Source organism: Puntigrus tetrazona, chromosome 14 (genome assembly GCF_018831695.1).
Source record: "Puntigrus tetrazona isolate hp1 chromosome 14, ASM1883169v1, whole genome shotgun sequence".
NCBI lineage: Eukaryota > Metazoa > Chordata > Actinopteri > Cypriniformes > Cyprinidae > Puntigrus > Puntigrus tetrazona.
Window position 1 is genome coordinate 5,553,321 of NC_056712.1, and position 19,187 is coordinate 5,572,507.

A 19,187-nucleotide genomic window follows, 5' to 3' on the forward strand; every position below is an offset into this window, starting at 1 on the left:
TTCACGTTACAACGTCCAAAAGCACCCTATTGCAAAACTATGTATGCCTTTTTGTCTCATTTACATCTCACTGTACTAACCATGCATGCTTCATTCAGTTTTAATAGAATTTCATTTGAATTTGAGCCACGTTCTACTTCATAATCGATTACTATCAATGGCAGTAAAGCATTTGAGCATTAGGACTACTGTCTCAAAATCCCCTTTCGCGGGATTTCCAGCCACGCACACTTTTGTTAATTGTTCTCAAGCTATTTCGACTTGAGCAAAGAAAGCTACTTCAATGGATGATGTGCGTGACGCCTCGCGTTACTATAAACACACCCTGAGACACACCAGACGGTTCAGCTTGGGTTACAGAGGCCGTGTGAGGCCGCTGCATTCAACCTTCACCAAAACACTGAAACCTAAGCAACACGGAGGAGATCTGCCAACTGAGACACTGGCCATCCTTCATGGCACACAATATAGGCTGAGTCAGTGATATCTTGTGGGGATAGAAGTAAGAATGAAAGCAGTGCACCACCCAGACGGTACCGGGACAGATGCTCGGAGACGTCCTGCCACCTGCATGAGACATCAGGACTCTGTCTGAGAACTGAGACGGGCAAATAACATAAACCGGGCAGGGCAGGGTCGAATAAACACACATTCACAGCATGACACACAGAGTCTAGATTTTATTGCAAATTCCATAAAAGAGACTCCTTCTTGGTAAAAGAGAAACTACTGGAAGCCGCACCTATTATGACTTTCATTAGAAATGCTGACGTGTTTGCCCGTTATGTGAGTATAGGACTTGTTTTTAACGTTCTTTCTTTAGCTTCAGTCAGACTGAGGATCGTTTGTAGTTCCTGTCGGTAAAGCTGTAAATGAGAACAAAACAAATCCAGAAATCTATAGGCTGACCATTAGTCTGTAATTAACTTCGCTGGTACTTCCTCGTCTTCCCTAAGCTGTCTGAGAAATCTGAACATAACGATCCCAAATCCACGAGAGCAAATAAAAGCAAAAGGGTTTCCTTCCAGAAATATAGCCTAAATAAAACCAGATTCATTGGTCTAGGTAACACTTTATTTTAAGGACCGATTCTCAGCATAGCATGAATATTACTGGAACTCTGGTAACGCTTTAATAGGGAACAATTATTCGCTATTAACTACGACTTTTGCCTCAATAGATTCCCAGTTTGCTGCTTGTTAATATTTAGTGCTGTAGCTGTTAAGTTTAGGTATTGGTTGGGTTTAGGCTGTAGAATATGTAGAATTGCCCAATTGAATTTCTGCACAGTGTTCTGTTGGAAAAAATCTACTGAGCCAAGGAAAAAAAATTCAATGCAACTAAAATTAATGCACATATTAAAGCCTTATTCTGCATATTTTAGATGTACAAAATATGAGTTAACTGAGGGAAGGTTAGAATTAATAGCTTGTGAATAGTTGAAGTATATTTATTGTCATTTAATTTCTGCTAGTAGCATTACAGCCAGAACTCCAACTCCTTACTTCTCAACTCTTACTTTATGTGTGTATGCTATGTATGTGTTTACTCAGAAAGTCTGTCTTTGGAATAAAACTATTCCAAATGCATATCAATCCAAGTTGTACGTACGTTAATGTATTTATTTCCTTCAAATGCTGTACATCAGTGTTTCTCAACCCTGGTCTATCTCCCGATTCAGGTCCTGGATGTTTGCTAATGAGCTCATGAGCTGAATCAGGTGTGTTTGAAAGTATTTCAGTGTATAGTATCATGAACTTAATGCTAGTAATTAGCATTCAAACAGATTAATAATCACTGATGTTTTATAATCCTTTTTTATTTGAATGTCATTTCCTGATTGGCTGTCAATTGTTTGGAATCTGCTTGTGTTTATTTAGTAACAATAAAGTCACCTAGAAACTCCTGTATAGTTTCGGTTGCATGTTATAATTATAATTATGCAATCTGTTTTCCTTCATATGTAACTTATTGTTGTGCTTTAGTGCTGACAATAAAGAAAGCAAATAGAAGGAAAGAAGACGTAAAAATAATGTTCTTCTCATCATGTTCTTCCCGTAAAAGCATTACGTGTCTGGTTTAACAGAGTTCACATAATGATCAAACCTTCGCAGCATTTGCTTCCTTCTTCACGGCTGATTAATTCATTTAATGCAGAGCACAGACGACTTGCACGATTCTTCATAATAACATATTTCCTAAAAAGAAAGAACTAGACAAACTATAGATGATAAATGGTGCTGTATACTGTCTCTCTTACTATTAGAAAATTAATTTTAAACAGATAAATGCCAAACAGTAAAAACAGACTTGATCAAGATATCAAAACGTTTCCTGACGCTCCTCCGAAACACCACAAAGTGTCTCAATAATACTTAGATCTGGTGACTGTGCAGGCCATGGGAGATGTTCTTCTTCACTTCCATGTTCATCAAAGCACTCCGTCAACAGTCTTGCTGTGTGTTTTGGTGCATCATCTTGATACACAGCACCGCCTTCAGGATACAATGTTTGAACCACTGAGTGCACATGGTCCTCCAGAATGGTGCGGACAGTGACGCACACATCTAGCACAAGCATTAGGTCCAAACCATCACTGATCCACCCCCATGCTTCACTCTGGGCATGCAAGAGTGCTATGAGTGGCTGAGTGGTTTGCTTCTTTGGGGCTTCTCCACACCGTAACTCTCCTGGTTGTGGAAATGACGGCGAAGGTGGACTCATCAGAGAACAATACATGTTTCACATTGTCCAGAACCCAAGATTTCCGCTGCTGGCACCACTGAAACCTACGTTTAGGATCGGCACGAGTGACCAAAGGTTTGGCTTTAGCAGCCCGGCCATGTCTATTGACCCCGTGGAGCTCCAGACAGACAGTTTTGGTGCAAACAGGAGATATGAGGAGCATGTTTAATTCTGCAGTGAGTTGGGCTGCTGTGGTTTTTTTGGATACAATCCGGGTTAACAAGCGGACATTCCTTTCAGTCAGCTTCCTCTTGCGTCCACAGTGACTCCTGTTGGATGTGGTTTGTTGTTCTTGGTGTATGCTGACACTACCCTGGACACCGTGACTCTGGATACATCACAAACACTTCCTGTCTGGGTCACAGATGCGCCTGGTTTGATTGAAGCAGTATATTTTAATTAAACAATAGTTACTCCTGTATTTGTTTATAGTTATTTTAAGGGCAGTTTGTCGAGGTCTATTTTTACACACCGAGGGCCTCAGTGTCCTACAAACACACTTCCTGAAGTATTTGGCATTAAAACATTTGACACATTACTGGAAAACAGCTATATCAGCATCTACTGAAAAATCTGGTCAAGCTTGATGTCAACATGATCACACCTAAGTTTGTGAAGGATGAAATGAATTCTGGAGAAGGAGTTTGCCTATAAACAGCCAAGACGCCCAGTTATTACTTATTTACTGACATAGAAAAATATTTCCTTCTAAAAATATAGGCGGAATAAAGCCAGATACAACAAGCGAACTGGGTTTATACCGATGTTGAAGTAACTTCATGCCTCTCACTGTTTAGCTCAAAATGAAGCTGTCAGTTTAGTATACACTCTTAAAAATGTCCGGAAATCTAAGATTGCTTTGTTTAACGTCTTCTTCTTCCTTGAAAGATCTCAAATCTTTGTAATAAAACTATTCCAAATACATATTAACCCTCATTAAATGCACCTGATTCAACTCATCAAGCTCATTAGTGTTTGAGAATTAATGTGCAGTATCCTGAACAAAAAATGAATTAAAAAATAGTCAATAAAAAGTAGTTAGCGTTGTTTAATAGATTATTAATCACCGATGTTATATACGATTTTCATTTGAATGTCATTTCCTCTGATTGACTGTCATTTGTTTACAATCTGTTTGCCTTTATTTAGTAACAGTAAAGTCATTCCTCAAATGCAGTTTCCATTGCATAACTACATTCTTTATGTCAATTATAATCATACCTTCAGTCTTTATTCATATGTAACTCTCTGTTGTGCTTCAGTGCTGACGAATCACATCATTTTACTAACAGCGAAGGAAGCAAATGAAAAATAAAATAATGTTCTCATCATGTTCTTCTTGTAAAAGCGTGACGTGTCTGGTTTAAAGCTTCCTTCTTCACAGATGATTAATTCATTTAATGCAAAGCACAGCAGCTTCTCAAGGTGCTGAATAAAAATATATTCAAAGAAAAAAGAAATAAACCGAAAAGCTGCAGATGATTAATGGAGCTTTATACTATACGTGTATTTATCAAATAAAGAAATAACTGGAAGTTAATGAATTTTATTGTAGGGCAAGTTAATATTTTTAATTTTAAAGAAGTGGAAAACAGACATGGTCAAGATATCATACTTCAGTCATTTTATGAAAAACAATATTAATATTTTAAATGCCTGAGATCTAGTTTTACAAACCATAACCTCACTGACCTACAAGCACACTTCTTGAAGTATTTGTCATCTTACTGGAAAAGGGTTTGAAATATCTATAAAGAAATCTTGATAAGCTTCATTGGACCATGATCTAACTCGACATGAAAGACCGGAGGAGGAGTCTGCTTATAAACCAACAAGAAGTCGTTAGTGATTTCTAAACAGCTTTTTCTTCCTCATCTTCGTTAACTGCTTAAAAATCTTCGAAACAACAAATAGACACCCATGATAGGAAATGACAGAAAAATACGGTAACACTTCATTTTACTGTTACACCTACTAGGTCCTTATAGCTTGCATATCACTATAATACCAACTATAATACCATATTATTAGAGCTACCAATAAGCAGCAAATTAAGAAAACATTTACAGAGGGAAAAATGTCATAGTTAATAGTTAATAAGTGTTAAAGTGGAACTTTTTTTATCCTGCAGTTGAATTAGCTTCATGCCACTCATTGTTTAACATGAAATTAAGCGGCCAGTTTGGTACACTCTTAAAAATAAAGCTGCTTCACAATGCCATAGAAGAACCTTTTTTTTTGTCTAAGTGGTTCCATAAAGATCCTTTAACATCTGAAGAACCTTTCTGTTTCACAAAAGCTTCTTTGTGGTGAAAGAAAGTTCTTCAGAATATAAAAAGGCAAGAAAGAGATGGTTCTTTAAAGAATCTTTCACTGACTGGTTCTTTATGGAAACAAAAATGGTTCTTCTTTGGCAGCCCTGTGAAGAACCTTATATATTTTGATATACTCTAGTGTTTTTTTTGTATCTTTAATATTGTAAGTGGCTTAGCAATTGTTATAAATTAGCAGTAGTAAATTAGCAGTCTTCATCAGGTCTGAGAATCAAAGAGCAGCATCATGAATTAAATTCAAATAGACATTCAGATAGATTAATCACTGACTGTATACATCATTTTCATTTGAAGGTAATTTCCTTTTGATTGACTGTCATTTGTTTGGAACCTGTTTGCCTTTATTTAGTAACAATAAAGTCATTCCTCAACTCAGTTCCTGCATATTTTCCAGTGCATTACGTGTCTACTTACTTTCAGTCAATGTTCTAAATTCAATAATCAGTTTTCTTTCTTATGCAACTTATTGTTGTGCTTCAGTTCTGATTAATCAAATCATTATGTGTCAAGTTATTAATTTTAATACTCGTTAAAGGGTTATCAAGTTACAACCTCACGTCCTGCCAGAGGTTTTTGTCATTTAAATTTTTTTTTTTCAGGATTTATATTTTTTTTGCAGGAATTGATGTTAGACTCATGGAGGCAAGAATTTTCAGAGTTAGGCTAAGACAATGTAAAATGTTTCTATTAATGAATAAAGTACCCTTAATACCATTTTAGCTAAATTACATATTAAGAATCATGCTAGGTAATCTTGAGCCATTGCCAAATTAATGACACAATTTTATTATTGATATTTTCACTTAAACTCACAGTTACACTGATCTAATTTATATCTGTTTTGTTTCAGTAGGCCCAAACTGATAAAAATCCATATAAAAATCATGTGGCTTGGTCTGGATATCCAATATTGATTAAGATTGGACACAAATTGTTTGTAGAGCTAAGCTAAGCAGAGGAAAATGTCAGGTTGAGCACTTGGTGGCCCTAAAGGGATTTGAGAGGACACCCTAATCCTGGCCGCGGGTCTATTTAGACCCATCCCACCCCAACATGGCTGTTATTGACTCAGACAATGTTACACACTTTCAGTGCTTGACCCTAAAGCTGTTCAGTCCATGTTTTTTACTGTTCTGTGCATGATTGTGAATTCATTTTTTCAGTCTCCATATTTATTTAATTTCCAATATCTTACAAGTCTTTAGTATATCACAAATATAAAACAACAAATGAGTTATATACACAACATTACATTGTAATATTTCATAAAATCAATAAATAAGTAAAAAAGGCTTTAAAATGGAAGATGATAACCACACTCATATGGTAAAGAACACTAAAATGATACACAGTAATTAACACATTAATCCAATACATCCAGCACTAACAAAAAAAGACTGTACAATACAAGCTGAGCAATTACAATGGAAAACACATTCATTGTTTGGTAGTGTCTATAAAGTCTCGTCCTCCTCCTCCTGGTCATCTTGGCTGAGGTCCAGAGAGCTCTGTGAGTCGGCCGGAGTATCTCGACCAATCCCAGAGTCTGTCTGATGCCTGTGAGGATCTGCAACATCCGTTTCAAAAGCTGCATTCGTTCGACCATACATGTGCTTCTTCTGAATCTCCTCAAAGATCTGAAGAACCTTGAGAAAATCACGACCAAACAGTTCTGCCATTAACATCGGACAGCTGCACAAGTTTTCGAATAACAGGACACACGTGCTGGAATGATCGCTACTTACCTTAGATTTAGGAATAAGCCCGACACGGAAAAACCCAATCTGTTTGTTCTCAATTTTGGTGCAGTCTACCACCGTAGAAGCGATGTTCTCTGGTGACGGCCCGTCACACAGCACCCCATCCACCTGTAAGATCATATGAAATTGAGTCACCCAATTGGTCATACCATGCATTTCAAACAAATAAACCAAATGTGTACCTTGTCACCAAGTTTTGCATAAACTTGGTTATGATGGGTAGTATCTGCCTCACCGGTGGGATTAGCAGAGGTGACTGCAATGGGACCCACCTAGTCGAGCAGAAATGCATGGTTTATACAGAAATGTTGTATGGTAAACAGCATTTCTACGAGCAAACATAACAACACGTACTGCATTAATGAGGTGTGTAGCAACAGTGCAGTCTGGGTTTCTTATGGCTATGCTCTGCGGCGTGCCAATGTATTTGGATGAGTCGCCCAATCCAAAAAATTCCATCCATGGAGCTACAAATAAATGTCTGGGTTAAATTTGACAAAATTGGTGCACATGTCAAGTACAATGTGAATTTCACATTACCCACCTCTAGCTATAACTAAGCTAATAGAAGACGGCCAAGCAGCTTCCATAAAGTCCCAAAGGAGAGGGCTGATCTGGTCCCTGACAGGCTCCAACTGCTTTATAGATGAAATCCATAAGGACATGGGGCGTTCTTTTGCCTGTTTCTTTACCCTGTAGAAGTGGGATTGCAAGGTTAGGAGACAATGGTGGCGCAGACACCAAATACTTTTTGGTCACACTTTTGTTTAGGGACCAAACTAAGTATTAACTACAACTTTTTCTTCCATAAACTCTTTATTACTGCTTAGTATAACCGTTTTAGCTATGATTAAGTGATTTTAAATATGGTCATGCAGAATGCTTTGTAACTTACAATGCTTTGTAAGTTATTTTATGGATAAAAAAATAACCTTTCATGCAGTGTGTAACACAGTGAATAAAAAAATCCTGGGAAGTTTAAAATCTAAAAGTCCACTGTGTATTAAGTTAAGACTCTCAAAATAAAGAGTTGACTCTTGAATCGTTGAGTTGTTTTTTAAATGAGCCCCCCTTTGACGTCAAAATTAAACATTAGCATATTGACGCCCACTTGTTGGTCTTTTCACCTTTGTCTGAATGAAAATGCGATTCATTCTTTGCCACTTTTTATAGTGTTTAAAGCTAACAAACACTGCCAATTGATTAATTTGCTATTTTAGGCTGTGAGGACCTTCAAAATAACTCAAATCGTTTGGCGAAGTGATGTTGACATGTAATGTGGTCAAGAGCTGCCTGGAACTACTCTCAAATAATTGCACATTTTAGAACTTTTGTCAGCTAATCAGATTGATGCATTCAAAAGCCCCATATAATAGTAATGATAGTAAGCAACTACTTTTATAGTGAGAATTGGTCCCTAGAGAGTTACCGAATTTCTTCAAAAATATAAGTCTGGAACGTAACTGACCTATATGCCTTTTCAACAGCTTGTGGGCGATTGCAAGCTGCCACAAGCACATAGACGGTGTCTGTGGGCATTCCACATATGCCCCCGTTCTTCATGATCTCTGTCATAAAAGAAAGGAACGCATATTGGTATAGACACATATGCACTCGTGTATACACTAATGCATTTTGCTAAAGCGACTCACCTGCAATTTGCTGGACAGATGAGGAATTCCTAGCTGGAAGGTGAGGGCAGTTGTCTTTGCCTCCTCCAAAGCCACTCAACTTGATGAAAGGATCACCAAAAGGCATTTGTGGGCTTTTAAAGGTGCAGTTGAAGATGCTAGCCAGAAACATGTAGAAGCTGACCAGCCCGAGGATAATGGTCACACCGATATCGTAGCCGTACGGCAGAGCTCCTACTGCATCCAGTAGAAAGCTAATGAGGATAAGCTGGAAGGTGAAGGTGTAGATGAACCAGGCTTTGTTGAGAAACAAGGCCCCCGCTGTCACTAACACGTTGAAGAGCATGAAACTGATGATGCCCACAGCCAGGTGGAAGCCTCGGACGTCTCCGTAGAGGCCTCCGAAGCGTGTCAGGCCCCACACTGTCCACATGATCCCGTACAGGATGAACGTCGTACTCTCTAGGGTCTTTCCTCGAGCGAAGGCAACAGAGCCGCAGATCAGATGCAGCACGCCACCGGAAACTACCGCCCACGGCAGGATCAGAATAGCCAATGGGTTTCCGCTAGAAAGAGAGGCTGTGATCGAAAAAGCAGCCAAAACACTGCAGCCGTGGCCCAACACCTCGGCATCGGCATATTTAGAGTAGCCCAGATAGGGAGCGTGCAGCTCTTTGCTACTGGTTTGCAAAACGAACCTATTACTGCGGGCCAACAGGTTCTTCAGGAAACCTGCACCTGTAGGTATCTTGTTAGAGGAAGCCATGTTATAAAGGGATATAAAGAGCACAAAAGCGGAGGCAACGAATATAGCGGCCTGTACGCCTTGGGTTCCCTTTTGAAAGAAGCTTTGGGGTTCGGATGCAATTGCAATACAGTACGCTACAAAAAACAGCTGGTAGATGGTGTTCACGAACCCTCCCTGCAAGTTAAACAAGGCCAGGATGAAAAACAACACTGAGAATACAACTGGAAACGGCACTGGGGAATAGGGCACTTGTTTTGTAAGGTGCACCACTAGCGCGGCGTAGCCTTCGGTGAACCGCAGAATGGATGTGAAGCCGTAGAAAGTGGCTGCCAGGGTGTCCATAGACCTGTAGCTCTTAACACACACACCCAGCTGGAAGACGCCGGCGGTCCACAGCCAGGGCACATGGCCAGAGAAGAGCTTAGGGACGACCCCGAGCAGAGGACAAGCTAGCACACTAGCTGACAACAAGTTCATGATTACTCCGACGGTCACAATATCATTAGCCTCCTGACTTTGCAATGCTTTCACGCCGCCTTTGTTGAAAGTTCCGGGCAGTTGAATCTTTCTCTGTGTGAGGTACGACAGCAAGCGGCCGCCTCCGAAGTAAGCGCCCACAAAACACACCATGAGGTAGCAGACGGCGGTGGCTGCCTGTCCGAAGGCCGAGTCCGCAAGACCCGCGATCTGATGGGCGCACGCTAAACATATGCTCAGGGCGATGAACGAGAGCACGACCTCATGACATAAGACAGCAGCGATGCAGATGACAAGCAACGCCAGAGTGAAAGCTGCGAGGCCTGGCACCATGGCATCTCTCAGCGCTGTGCTGCCCTTTATTATGTTTTCGCCCGCGAGTATGTGCACTAAACCTGAACCGCACCAAAGGGCTGACACTGTCAGACACAGACTACCAAAGAGTACATTGTGGGATTTGCTGCGTTGAACACCTGGATAAAAGGACAGTGAGATGGAGAATGAAGGAAAAGGGAGGAAGTTTTAAAAAGGATGCGTTTTAAAAGAAAGTATTCAAAGTTAGGCTACACAGAAAGAGTTTAAAGGTGTAAAAAAAAAATAGACAAACAAGTAGCTCCGCCTCAAACCTACAACATTTATTGTCACTGCTCAAGAACAGCAATATTTTAAATGTGTCATGGTGCCACGTTGTCAGTGTACAAATACTTTCTTTCACCTTCTATTCTACATTTTTTTTATTTCTCCATTATATTAAGACAACAAAAAGACTTGAAACAAACTTGAAAAATAACAATAAAAAATATTAATTTTCTCAAATTGTGTTGAGTGATTTTTTTTTATTATAATTCGATCTGTGAATGTGATTTGTATTTCTGTGACACACACCTGAGTAAGCCAGCAGAGCAGCGAATATGAGGAGCAGAACTCCTAAAGCTGTGTTTGTGATCAGAGCTGTGTCTGGAGAGCTCGCGTAGTTGTTCACCAGAAGCAACAAAGAACCTGTTCACAAAACATTCATTATTATTATTATTATTATTATTATAGCCTATAAGCGTTACCAGCGTTAGTAAAAAAAAGATTACCAGTGATAAACAGAATCAATCGACTATTATATCTGTTTTCAGATCAGCGGTGTAGTTTAAGTAGTACACACGTTAGTTTTGCCCTGTACAGGCGTTAGGGAAATAATAAGTAATCCGTAAACAATAAGCGTATATAATATTCGTAATGCAAACATTTTTAAGTCGAAAACTTTTTTTTATTTAGTTAACATTCGAGTTAATCACAAATAAATAGTAACGTGTTCTTCGTCTGTTTTCTTCCACCTACCCCCAGCAATGCCCAGGACTCCGATGGACAAGTGCAGTGATTCAGACTCCGCCATCCTCCGTCAGACGCGCTCTTCTCTCGCGCGCGCGGCTTTATACAGCGCGCCGTGACGTCATGCGACGTGACGTCAGACACGCGCTTTCAAAAGCCCTTTATTTCCTTTTACCCTGGAGTTTCCTTAGTCCTTTATACTTACTGCTGAAGAATCACTACATTTCTTCTTCTAATACAAAACATTTTAAATCTGATAGCCTGTATTCATTCAAACTTTAAAGCGATTAGGCTATAATAGAAACAATTTTAGCCTACTTTTTTAAAAAATATAAATGACGTAAAATGATATAAACATTTTGAATGAATGCTGACTTTTTTATAGCAGAAAAATATTTTACATTTTAGAGTAACATTAAATTGATCGTTATACATGTATTTCTAATGAATTAATGAAACAATAAATATAGAGCTCAAAATGAAGATAAGACAATCATGAAACTTTGTGGTTGCCATATTCATAATTAATGTGAAATGCTCTATGAAGACACCTGGGTATACCTGAGAGGAATGGACTTTATACAGAATTAATGAATAAATAAATAATACTGAAAAAGCTGCTGCTGCATTTGTAAGTGTACTAAAGCTTAAAAATAAAGGTGCTTCACGATGACATAGAACAATCTTTATGTCTAAATGGTTCCATAAAGCTCCTTTAACATCTGAAGAACCGTATTTGCTTATTTGTTGGCGAAAGAAGGTTCTTCAAATTATAGAAAGGTAAGAAAGAGATGGTTCTTTGAGGAACCTTTGACTGGTTCTTTGTAGAACCAAAAATATGTATTCTGTGGCATCACTACAAAGAACTTCCTGAAGCACCTTTATTTTGATCTTTATATATCATCTATTTCACAGTTGCCCTCTTACAGTGTGGTTAATATGCCACCAATATAAACACAGGTGAACCAGGTATGACTAAGCACAGTCTGTACAGGAAACCAGACACAATAGCCTCATTTTCCTTCCAGGAACACGCCTCCATGGGAGGTACTGTCCCGGCCCAATATAAGCCAGCACTCAAGTGTGTGTGTGACAGAAACACCCAGAAAGACACACACTTGACTGCTCAACTCCACTCAGCTCCACTCTCTGAACGAGGTAGGCTGCTGCACTGCTTTAAACGACTAGATTTAACACAAACATTAAGGTTGTTAAACATAGAAACATCTTGTGTTATTTTATCAGTATGCTATTTTCTGTATTAAAGCTGATAAGTTGTTCTTTAATGCTGCTTCAGAATGCAAATCACCATTTCATAAGTAATAGCCTGTTCCCTGAATGCAGTTTCTGTTCCCTGCGTGTTTACTGTGACTCCGTGGAAACTGATCTCTTGTTACCTGGGCAAGATCTCTAGGGTGCGAGGGATATGTAAATATTTAATTCTGCCATCTGTTGCTTACTTGCGGTATCTTTTCTCAGTGCCAAGAAGAGTCACTTATTGTTCGATTGAATACGTGCAGTCAAAGACACCCGGTCTTAATAGTGCATCTCTCTCTCTGTGTGTGTGTGTGTGTGTGTGTTCGCGCAGCAGGCATGGCGAAGCGCGTGGCGGTGATTCTGTCCGGCTGCGGAGTGTACGACGGCACTGAGGTTCACGAGGCGTCTGCTGTGATGGTGCACCTCAGCCGAGCGGGGGCCAAGGTAACATCCGGGCTTCCTTTAAACCCCCCAGACACAAGCAGAACGCGTGAAAGGAAAGCGAAAGCGAAACTCAGCCGCCTGTGCTTCGCAGGTCCAGATGTTTGCGCCCGACGTCGAGATGATGCACGTGGTGAACCACTGTGAAGGAAAGCCCGTGACGGACACCAGGAACGTGCTGCAGGAGAGCGCGCGCATCGCCCGCGGTGACGTCACAGACCTGGCCGAGCTGCAGGTCGGCGCCTTTGATGCGCTCATAATTCCAGGTAATCAAAAGACACGCCCCCTGCGTCAAGGATATGTAAAAACTGAAAAACTGTCATCGTTTAGAAATAAAAGGCCATTCCTTACCCTCCGCTGTTTTAAGTTACTTGTGTAACTGGCTAGCATGGGTACAAACATGAACCTTTTTTTTGTACTTCATTTATATTATTACAGCTTCCAAGAAATATATAGGGTTCCTGATATACTTACTGTTACTAACAGGAACCTTTCATCACAATCCTATTTTTAATCCAGGGATTTTCCTCTCTGATAATGTTCTGATGTAATAAATCTCAATTATGTAATAAGTTAACCATAATAAACGTAGCCAGACTGCCTTCAAGGAAACAAGAAAAAAAGAACAACTATCTTGTAAGACTAGTCCAGTCTAGTTTTTATGTAACCGACCGTGCCAGTAAAAGCTGTTTATGGGCAAGCAAGGAAGTGCTGAGTTCAGAAATATATAATGACATCACATACATCAAACGATCAAGGAAATGTTTTTTTCTTGCTTCACGACCTCGTTAATATTAAATGAAGTCTTAATGTGCCGTACAGGTGGATTCGGAGTGGCTAAAAACCTGAGCGACTGGGCCACCAAAGGCAAGGAGTACTCCATCAAACCTGAGGTTGAGAAGGTCATTAAAGCTTTCCATCAGGCCAAGAAACCCATGGGCATGTGCTGCATCTCTCCTGTGCTGGCAGCCAAAGCTATCCCCGGGTGTGAGCTGACCGTGGGCCACGACTCCGAGTGTGAGAAGTGAGTCAGGAAAACTGGGCTCTGGGGATGGTAAAGCTTGAGAGGTGCTTTGGTTCTGGACTCAGTGTTGTCTTTCTTGCTCTCGCAGGTGGCCGTACGCTCAAGTGGCTAAAACCATGTCTGAACTGGGCTGTAAACACCTGAACAAGAACGTGGGCGAGGTGCACGTCGACTCCAAGAACAAACTGGTGACCACGAGTGCCTTCATGTGCAACGCTCCCATCCACGAGATCTTCGATGGGCTGGGTGTCATGGTCAAAGAAGTTCTCAAACTCGCCTGACTTTGACTTTTCGCTGTCTGAATATTATTACATACATATATGTGTATTTATTTATAAATGAATAATGATGTTGACCCAGGCAAAAAAAGCGAGACCATTTCATTTTCAGTAAAACAGGGCAGACATACTGTCAGTGTTTGTGTTTTTGTGGTAGTCTATTATAAATAAAACTGAACTGACTTTAAACATCTGTCCAAAAACGTCTTCATTCATGCGTTACTGTGTGATGTTTATATCATTATAGACATGGTTAAGTAGTATTTTATGGTATGTAAGTATTATTTAAACTTTTATTTAACACTGACTTCATTGAGACAAACCCGAAAAGTGTACTTGATTTTAATAAATATTTAATTTAACATAAAAAGTGGCAATAAATAACACATTTGCAAAACAATGTAAAAAAAAAAAAAAGAAATATTAAGAGATCTCTTTTCTTGTGCTCAGCTTCAATGTCATTTATCCATACCATTTCAATCAAAGACCATTTCAATTTGTCTAAAAAAGTATTGCGCTTAAACTTAACATATTGCACATAAGTACTTTCTAGCATGTTTGGAAAATGTGGTACATTTAAGCATGAAACTAGTAACCATTTATATCCTGAAATGGCTCATCTAGGTGTCCTGGTCTCAGATGATCATCATCTCTGGGTGCTGATCCACCATCCGATCTGGATACGGAATGAGAAACAGAATAAGAAAGAAACAGACTAATATTAGCACAGATGCCATTCTTTTTCACGATGTGACAAGTACATTATGTGTTATGGGGAGTGTTCCCAGTTTCGGCTGATTTAATTAATGCAGCCTAGCAATCCTTTAATGGATTTGAATAATAAAAGTGTACTAGTGTTATGTGTAGGCTAAGTTAAAAAGATGCGTCTTTAAACTAGTTTTAACAGAAAACTATTAACAGAGCAGCCATCGAGTTTTAAACAGTGTTCTAGATTATTACATGCGGGGGTTTTTGGGTCCAATAATTAGCACTTCCATTTTTTGGAATTTAGCATTAAGACGTTACTCATCATCTAGTTTTTTTATATTAACTATGCATGCTTTTGATTCTCAGTTTGTTGTGTATCACCAGGCTGCACTGAAATATAGAGCTGAGTATCATCAGCCTAGCAGTGAAAGCTAACACCACCTGATAATATTGTGGAGTTGTTTGTTTAATATTCATTGTGTTCTATTTTTGCATGTTTCTGTTAAGGACTTTTATTTTATCTGGGAAGGAGGGCTGGTGAGGTAAAAGGGAAACCAGAGGTGGCTCGGTACGAGTGTGGTTGTCCTCCCAAAGCTGGCTCAATAAAAATTACTAGTCGTCGGTATTTTCAAGTCCTTCGTCTTTATTTACACCAGCAGAACCCTCATGCCTTACAATATCTCCCAGAGGTAACATGTAAAGTGTGTCTCTCCACGCAACATGCTCCTCAGCAAAGATAAGCTCATCCCAGGGGTCATCAAACTTGATTCTGGAGCAACGGTGTCCTTGCAGAGTTTAGCACCAAATTGCCTCGACATACCTGCCTCCGAGTTTACATTTTAAGACCTTGATTAGCTGCTTTAGGTGTGTTTGATCAATGTTGAAGCTAAACTCTGCAGGACGCCGGCCCTCCAGGACCAAACTTGGTGATTAGCCTTTTAATTCCTTCCTGTGGGCTAAGCTCCTATTGAAATCTCCCATCTCTTGCATTTGTCTTACACGGATGACCAGCCTTTTTTGGCGGACTTGAGCCATAATCGAGAAATCAGATCTGGAATGTCCAGTGTCTATGTGTGATATATAGAGGTTTCAAGACCAGATTTCCAAACAGCTTATGTTGGTGGAAACACTCTTTTGACTACTGTAAAAAGACATACAGTGAAAAAACTCATCTGAAAAAGCATGGACAGTTGTTTTTCACGTGTGATATTATTGTGTATGCGTTTGTAGGCCCTTTCAACAATTATGGGAGGAGAGGATTTAAATGAAAGGTTTGCAGTAGTGAGTATAGTAGTCTTTGGGACTTAATGCCCTGGAAAGCATGTCTTAACCCATATTGCACTGAACCTGGCTGCAATATCTTGGTGGATTGCATTATATGTTGATGCTGTTGGTCTGTCTTTTCTCTGTTTGTTGGAATCATAGGCAAATGACGTAACATCCAGAGGTGATTTTAAACAGTTTATTAAATATTTCAGATCAGTTCTATATTGAGAAAGTGACAGTCAAAGGACACATACATTTCAGAATGCTAAAACACATAATTTCCTGAAAAGCCTTAAAGATACATACCCAAACTGTAAATTAAAACACATAAATATAAATATAAACTTTCAAATTGTATCAAGCACTTAACTAATAAGAAAAAACTGTAGAAAAGCTCAAAGCACTTTCATTTGACATTCACAGATTGTTTGAGTTTAATTAGTTTGTAAAGCCAAAGCACCCATGTTTTAAATAAAGAGGTCAGTATAGGCCGGTCACAGTTTGGAGGTTTTGTTGGAGAAATGGTTGTATTTGTCAACACCGCTGACCAGCACCGTGGCAGGAAAAGTCCTGGGACGCTCAGGGTCCTGTCAGAAAAACACACACATATTTATACTCATACTTTTTCCAGCTATATTTCTGTGAATATGTCTATGTTAGCTGTAAGAGATGTTTACCTGGATTGGATAAGTGCATGTAGGGACATATCGGATCACATAGCCACAGCGCCTTCTATTAGATATGTTAGGATCACTGGCATGAACCAGAAGTCCATCATGGATCTAAATCCAGAAGCAAACTTGAATTAAACTCAGATATAAGCTTGTCTGGATCGGTAGTGTTATTTAATCAGACACTGTATAGAAATATCATGACAAGTATGCATACTTACAGACATCTGACCAGCTTGAAGAGGGCATAAGATGGCCTTCTCGGTCTCCACTAGCTCCTCTGGGATCTCCTGATTGACGCTCAGCATGTTGCCAGCTCGTTTGGACTGATAATGAGGCAGAAGACCAGAGTGGTGGCTTCCTGTTGGGGAATAAGTTTAGACGTGTTACAAACCAGACAGAGCGACACTATCCATCCTGCATGCAAACAGAGACAGCGGTCAGACCTGGAATAACCTGCAGTGCTCCGTTGTCCTCAAGAGAGTCATCCAGAGCGAGCCAGACAGACAGAACTGGACCTCCATCAAAACCCCAGTACCTGGAAACCAACATAAGATGATTACTGAATTCTGGGAATGGATATCTAAGCCAACAGAAACCCATAATATTGTATTAAATTCTCTTCTGTGGAATTGTGCTTACTTCATATCCTGGTGCCAGGCCACAAATGGCATCCCGTCGGTCTTCTCACAGGTGTTGTTCGATTGGATGACACCGCTGCTTTCTTGCATTTTATGCACTGGATATTTGCAAATGAATCTGGAGTCCAGCAGGATGACGTCCGGGCCCAGAACCGCTGTGATCGCCTCTAGAAGCTTTGGGTGCTTAGCGAGATCCATCACCCAGTTACAATCCTTGTGGATGTTATGAAGGCTGTAAGCGGTGTAATCTTCTCCTGTTGAGGAATACTTGCATTAATTCAAGTCCAAAGGTATGAGAGTGAGGATAGCAAAATAAAAGAATCTGTGATGTTTTATACCCAAAAACTCTTAATACAGCGGACTACCAGTAAACTTTATAAAGAAAATGTTGACAAAAATTGTGAGCATGGAGCACAAAATCAGTCATGAGTAGCATTTGTAGCAATATCCATGTTATCCATTTTTCTTTTATGCCAAAAATGTATAGGATATTAAGTAAAGATCATGTTCAATGAAGATGTTTTGTAAATTTCCCACCATAGATATATCAAAACCTAAATTTTGATTAGTAATATGCATTGCTAAGAACTTAATCTGGACAACTTTTTTTCTCAATTTTCTCATTTTGTTGTATCTTCAGCCACATTTTGTCCTATCCTAACAAACCATACACCAATGGAAAGATTATTTGTTCAAAAAACCCTTGTTTTTGTAAGCGGACAGGGCTGAAGCTCACCATGTTTTCTCTCCAGCTCAGCGAAGGCGTCCCGGGCCTGCTGCAGTTCTTCTGGGCTCAGGATGGGAATGGCCGACATGTACCCCTGCTCCTCGTACAAGGCCTGAATCTCAGCTGCGTCTCTCTTCATGTCTAAAAATGCAGTGAAAGCTCCGCTTGTCTGGTGGAGATGTGCTAAGAACGCCGTCTCTTGCTTTCTTCACTTCTCAAGGGCTCAAGCTCAGCTGTGCAAACTACACAGGGACAGAAAAGCTGTTTTTATAACCGGGACAGAAAGATGGGAACCAAAACTTTGCATCCACCTTCAGTCATTTCTCTTCTCGACCTCTGAAAACCTCCTTGTTTTGGCTCTACTCCACCCCACTTATTCATGACACATTTATTCTGGGTTGTTTACGCAGGAACAAAGCGCTCTAATGTGACTGGAGGCAATGGTCCATGAGCAATTAAAAGGGAAGAACATGCTACTCCTAAACGCAACGAGGGTGGAGGTGAGCCTCAGTTAGCTGGTCTGGTGAATGCTGGCAGCAAGAATGCTTACTCATGACTTACCATCTGTTTAGCTGACTTATTTTCATTGCTAAAGTTCAGTGAGTGTGTGCAGACTGAGAAAAACAAGAAGAAGAAGAAGAAAAAAACGCACCTGAGTCAGAAAGATGTTGATTTGCTATAGCACCTGGTCTCGGTTGGAGCTGTCTACAAAGTTGAAAGAGCAGCATAAAAAAATGATAAATCTATAGAGGAAAGTATGGAAACTGAATCGTAGGGAATTCAGCCAATACCTGTTCTTTTGCTCTTCAGGCTGTGTCTTCCTGAGATGTCTTGCTCTTTACTGTCAAACTGAGTTTATATACAATAAGCTGTGAATTAGGCTCCTCCTCCAAAATGACATCATGGCACACTTTACTAGTTTAGAGTTTTGGGGGAAAGGAAATAACCACCCTGTCATTCATGTTTGGGTGTGTAGGTATTGTATACCAACTATGTTGCAATATGTTGAGCTAGTCAACTAATGATGCTGGAAATTCTAGGACACCATTTCCTCTTGTGAGTAAGATTCTTTGTGTTCATCTGTAAAAGGATAATACTTACTCAAGAATGACTGTGACCTACATGTTCATCTGCTGGAGACATTACAGCATTACAGTAAA

At 39.8% G+C, this 19,187-nt stretch overlaps 3 protein-coding genes across 5 annotated transcripts; 1 reads left to right on the top strand and 2 right to left on the bottom strand.

Moving 5' to 3' along the window:
* Positions 1 to 6,228: 6,228 nt before the first annotated feature.
* Positions 6,229 to 11,094, bottom strand: si:ch211-153b23.4 (uncharacterized protein LOC335392 homolog). The gene is made up of 9 exons (XM_043257882.1): positions 11,024 to 11,094; positions 10,580 to 10,693; positions 8,491 to 10,167; positions 8,307 to 8,406; positions 7,383 to 7,531; positions 7,193 to 7,305; positions 7,021 to 7,110; positions 6,824 to 6,946; positions 6,229 to 6,724 (listed from the first exon to the last, which is right to left on the bottom strand). Exons 1-9 carry the CDS (start codon positions 11,076 to 11,078, stop codon positions 6,533 to 6,535), a joined length of 2,613 nt encoding a protein of 870 aa, XP_043113817.1. The 5' UTR covers positions 11,079 to 11,094; the 3' UTR covers positions 6,229 to 6,532.
* A 997-nt stretch (positions 11,095 to 12,091) lies between these two features.
* Positions 12,092 to 14,217, top strand: si:ch211-153b23.5 (uncharacterized protein LOC321177 homolog). Of its 3 annotated transcripts, XM_043256516.1 has the most exons (6): positions 12,123 to 12,172; positions 12,359 to 12,429; positions 12,606 to 12,715; positions 12,807 to 12,978; positions 13,535 to 13,736; positions 13,825 to 14,217. In XM_043256516.1, exons 3-6 carry the CDS (start codon positions 12,608 to 12,610, stop codon positions 14,015 to 14,017), a joined length of 675 nt encoding a protein of 224 aa, XP_043112451.1. In that variant the 5' UTR covers positions 12,123 to 12,172; positions 12,359 to 12,429; positions 12,606 to 12,607; the 3' UTR covers positions 14,018 to 14,217. The 3 variants fall into 3 exon arrangements, with proteins under 3 accessions (XP_043112449.1, XP_043112450.1, XP_043112451.1); XM_043256514.1 differs by lacking the exon at positions 12,359 to 12,429 and having other exon boundaries at positions 12,092 to 12,172; positions 12,603 to 12,715; XM_043256515.1 differs by lacking the exon at positions 12,359 to 12,429 and having other exon boundaries at positions 12,097 to 12,172.
* A 1,953-nt stretch (positions 14,218 to 16,170) lies between these two features.
* On the bottom strand, positions 16,171 to 18,917 carry zgc:174917 (uncharacterized protein LOC565650 homolog). Its single transcript, XM_043256602.1, has 8 exons — positions 18,819 to 18,917; positions 18,680 to 18,732; positions 18,037 to 18,269; positions 17,302 to 17,554; positions 17,106 to 17,197; positions 16,881 to 17,020; positions 16,666 to 16,770; positions 16,171 to 16,575 (listed from the first exon to the last, which is right to left on the bottom strand). Exons 3-8 carry the CDS (start codon positions 18,164 to 18,166, stop codon positions 16,483 to 16,485), a joined length of 813 nt encoding a protein of 270 aa, XP_043112537.1. The 5' UTR covers positions 18,167 to 18,269; positions 18,680 to 18,732; positions 18,819 to 18,917; the 3' UTR covers positions 16,171 to 16,482.
* Positions 18,918 to 19,187: the final 270 nt, after the last annotated feature.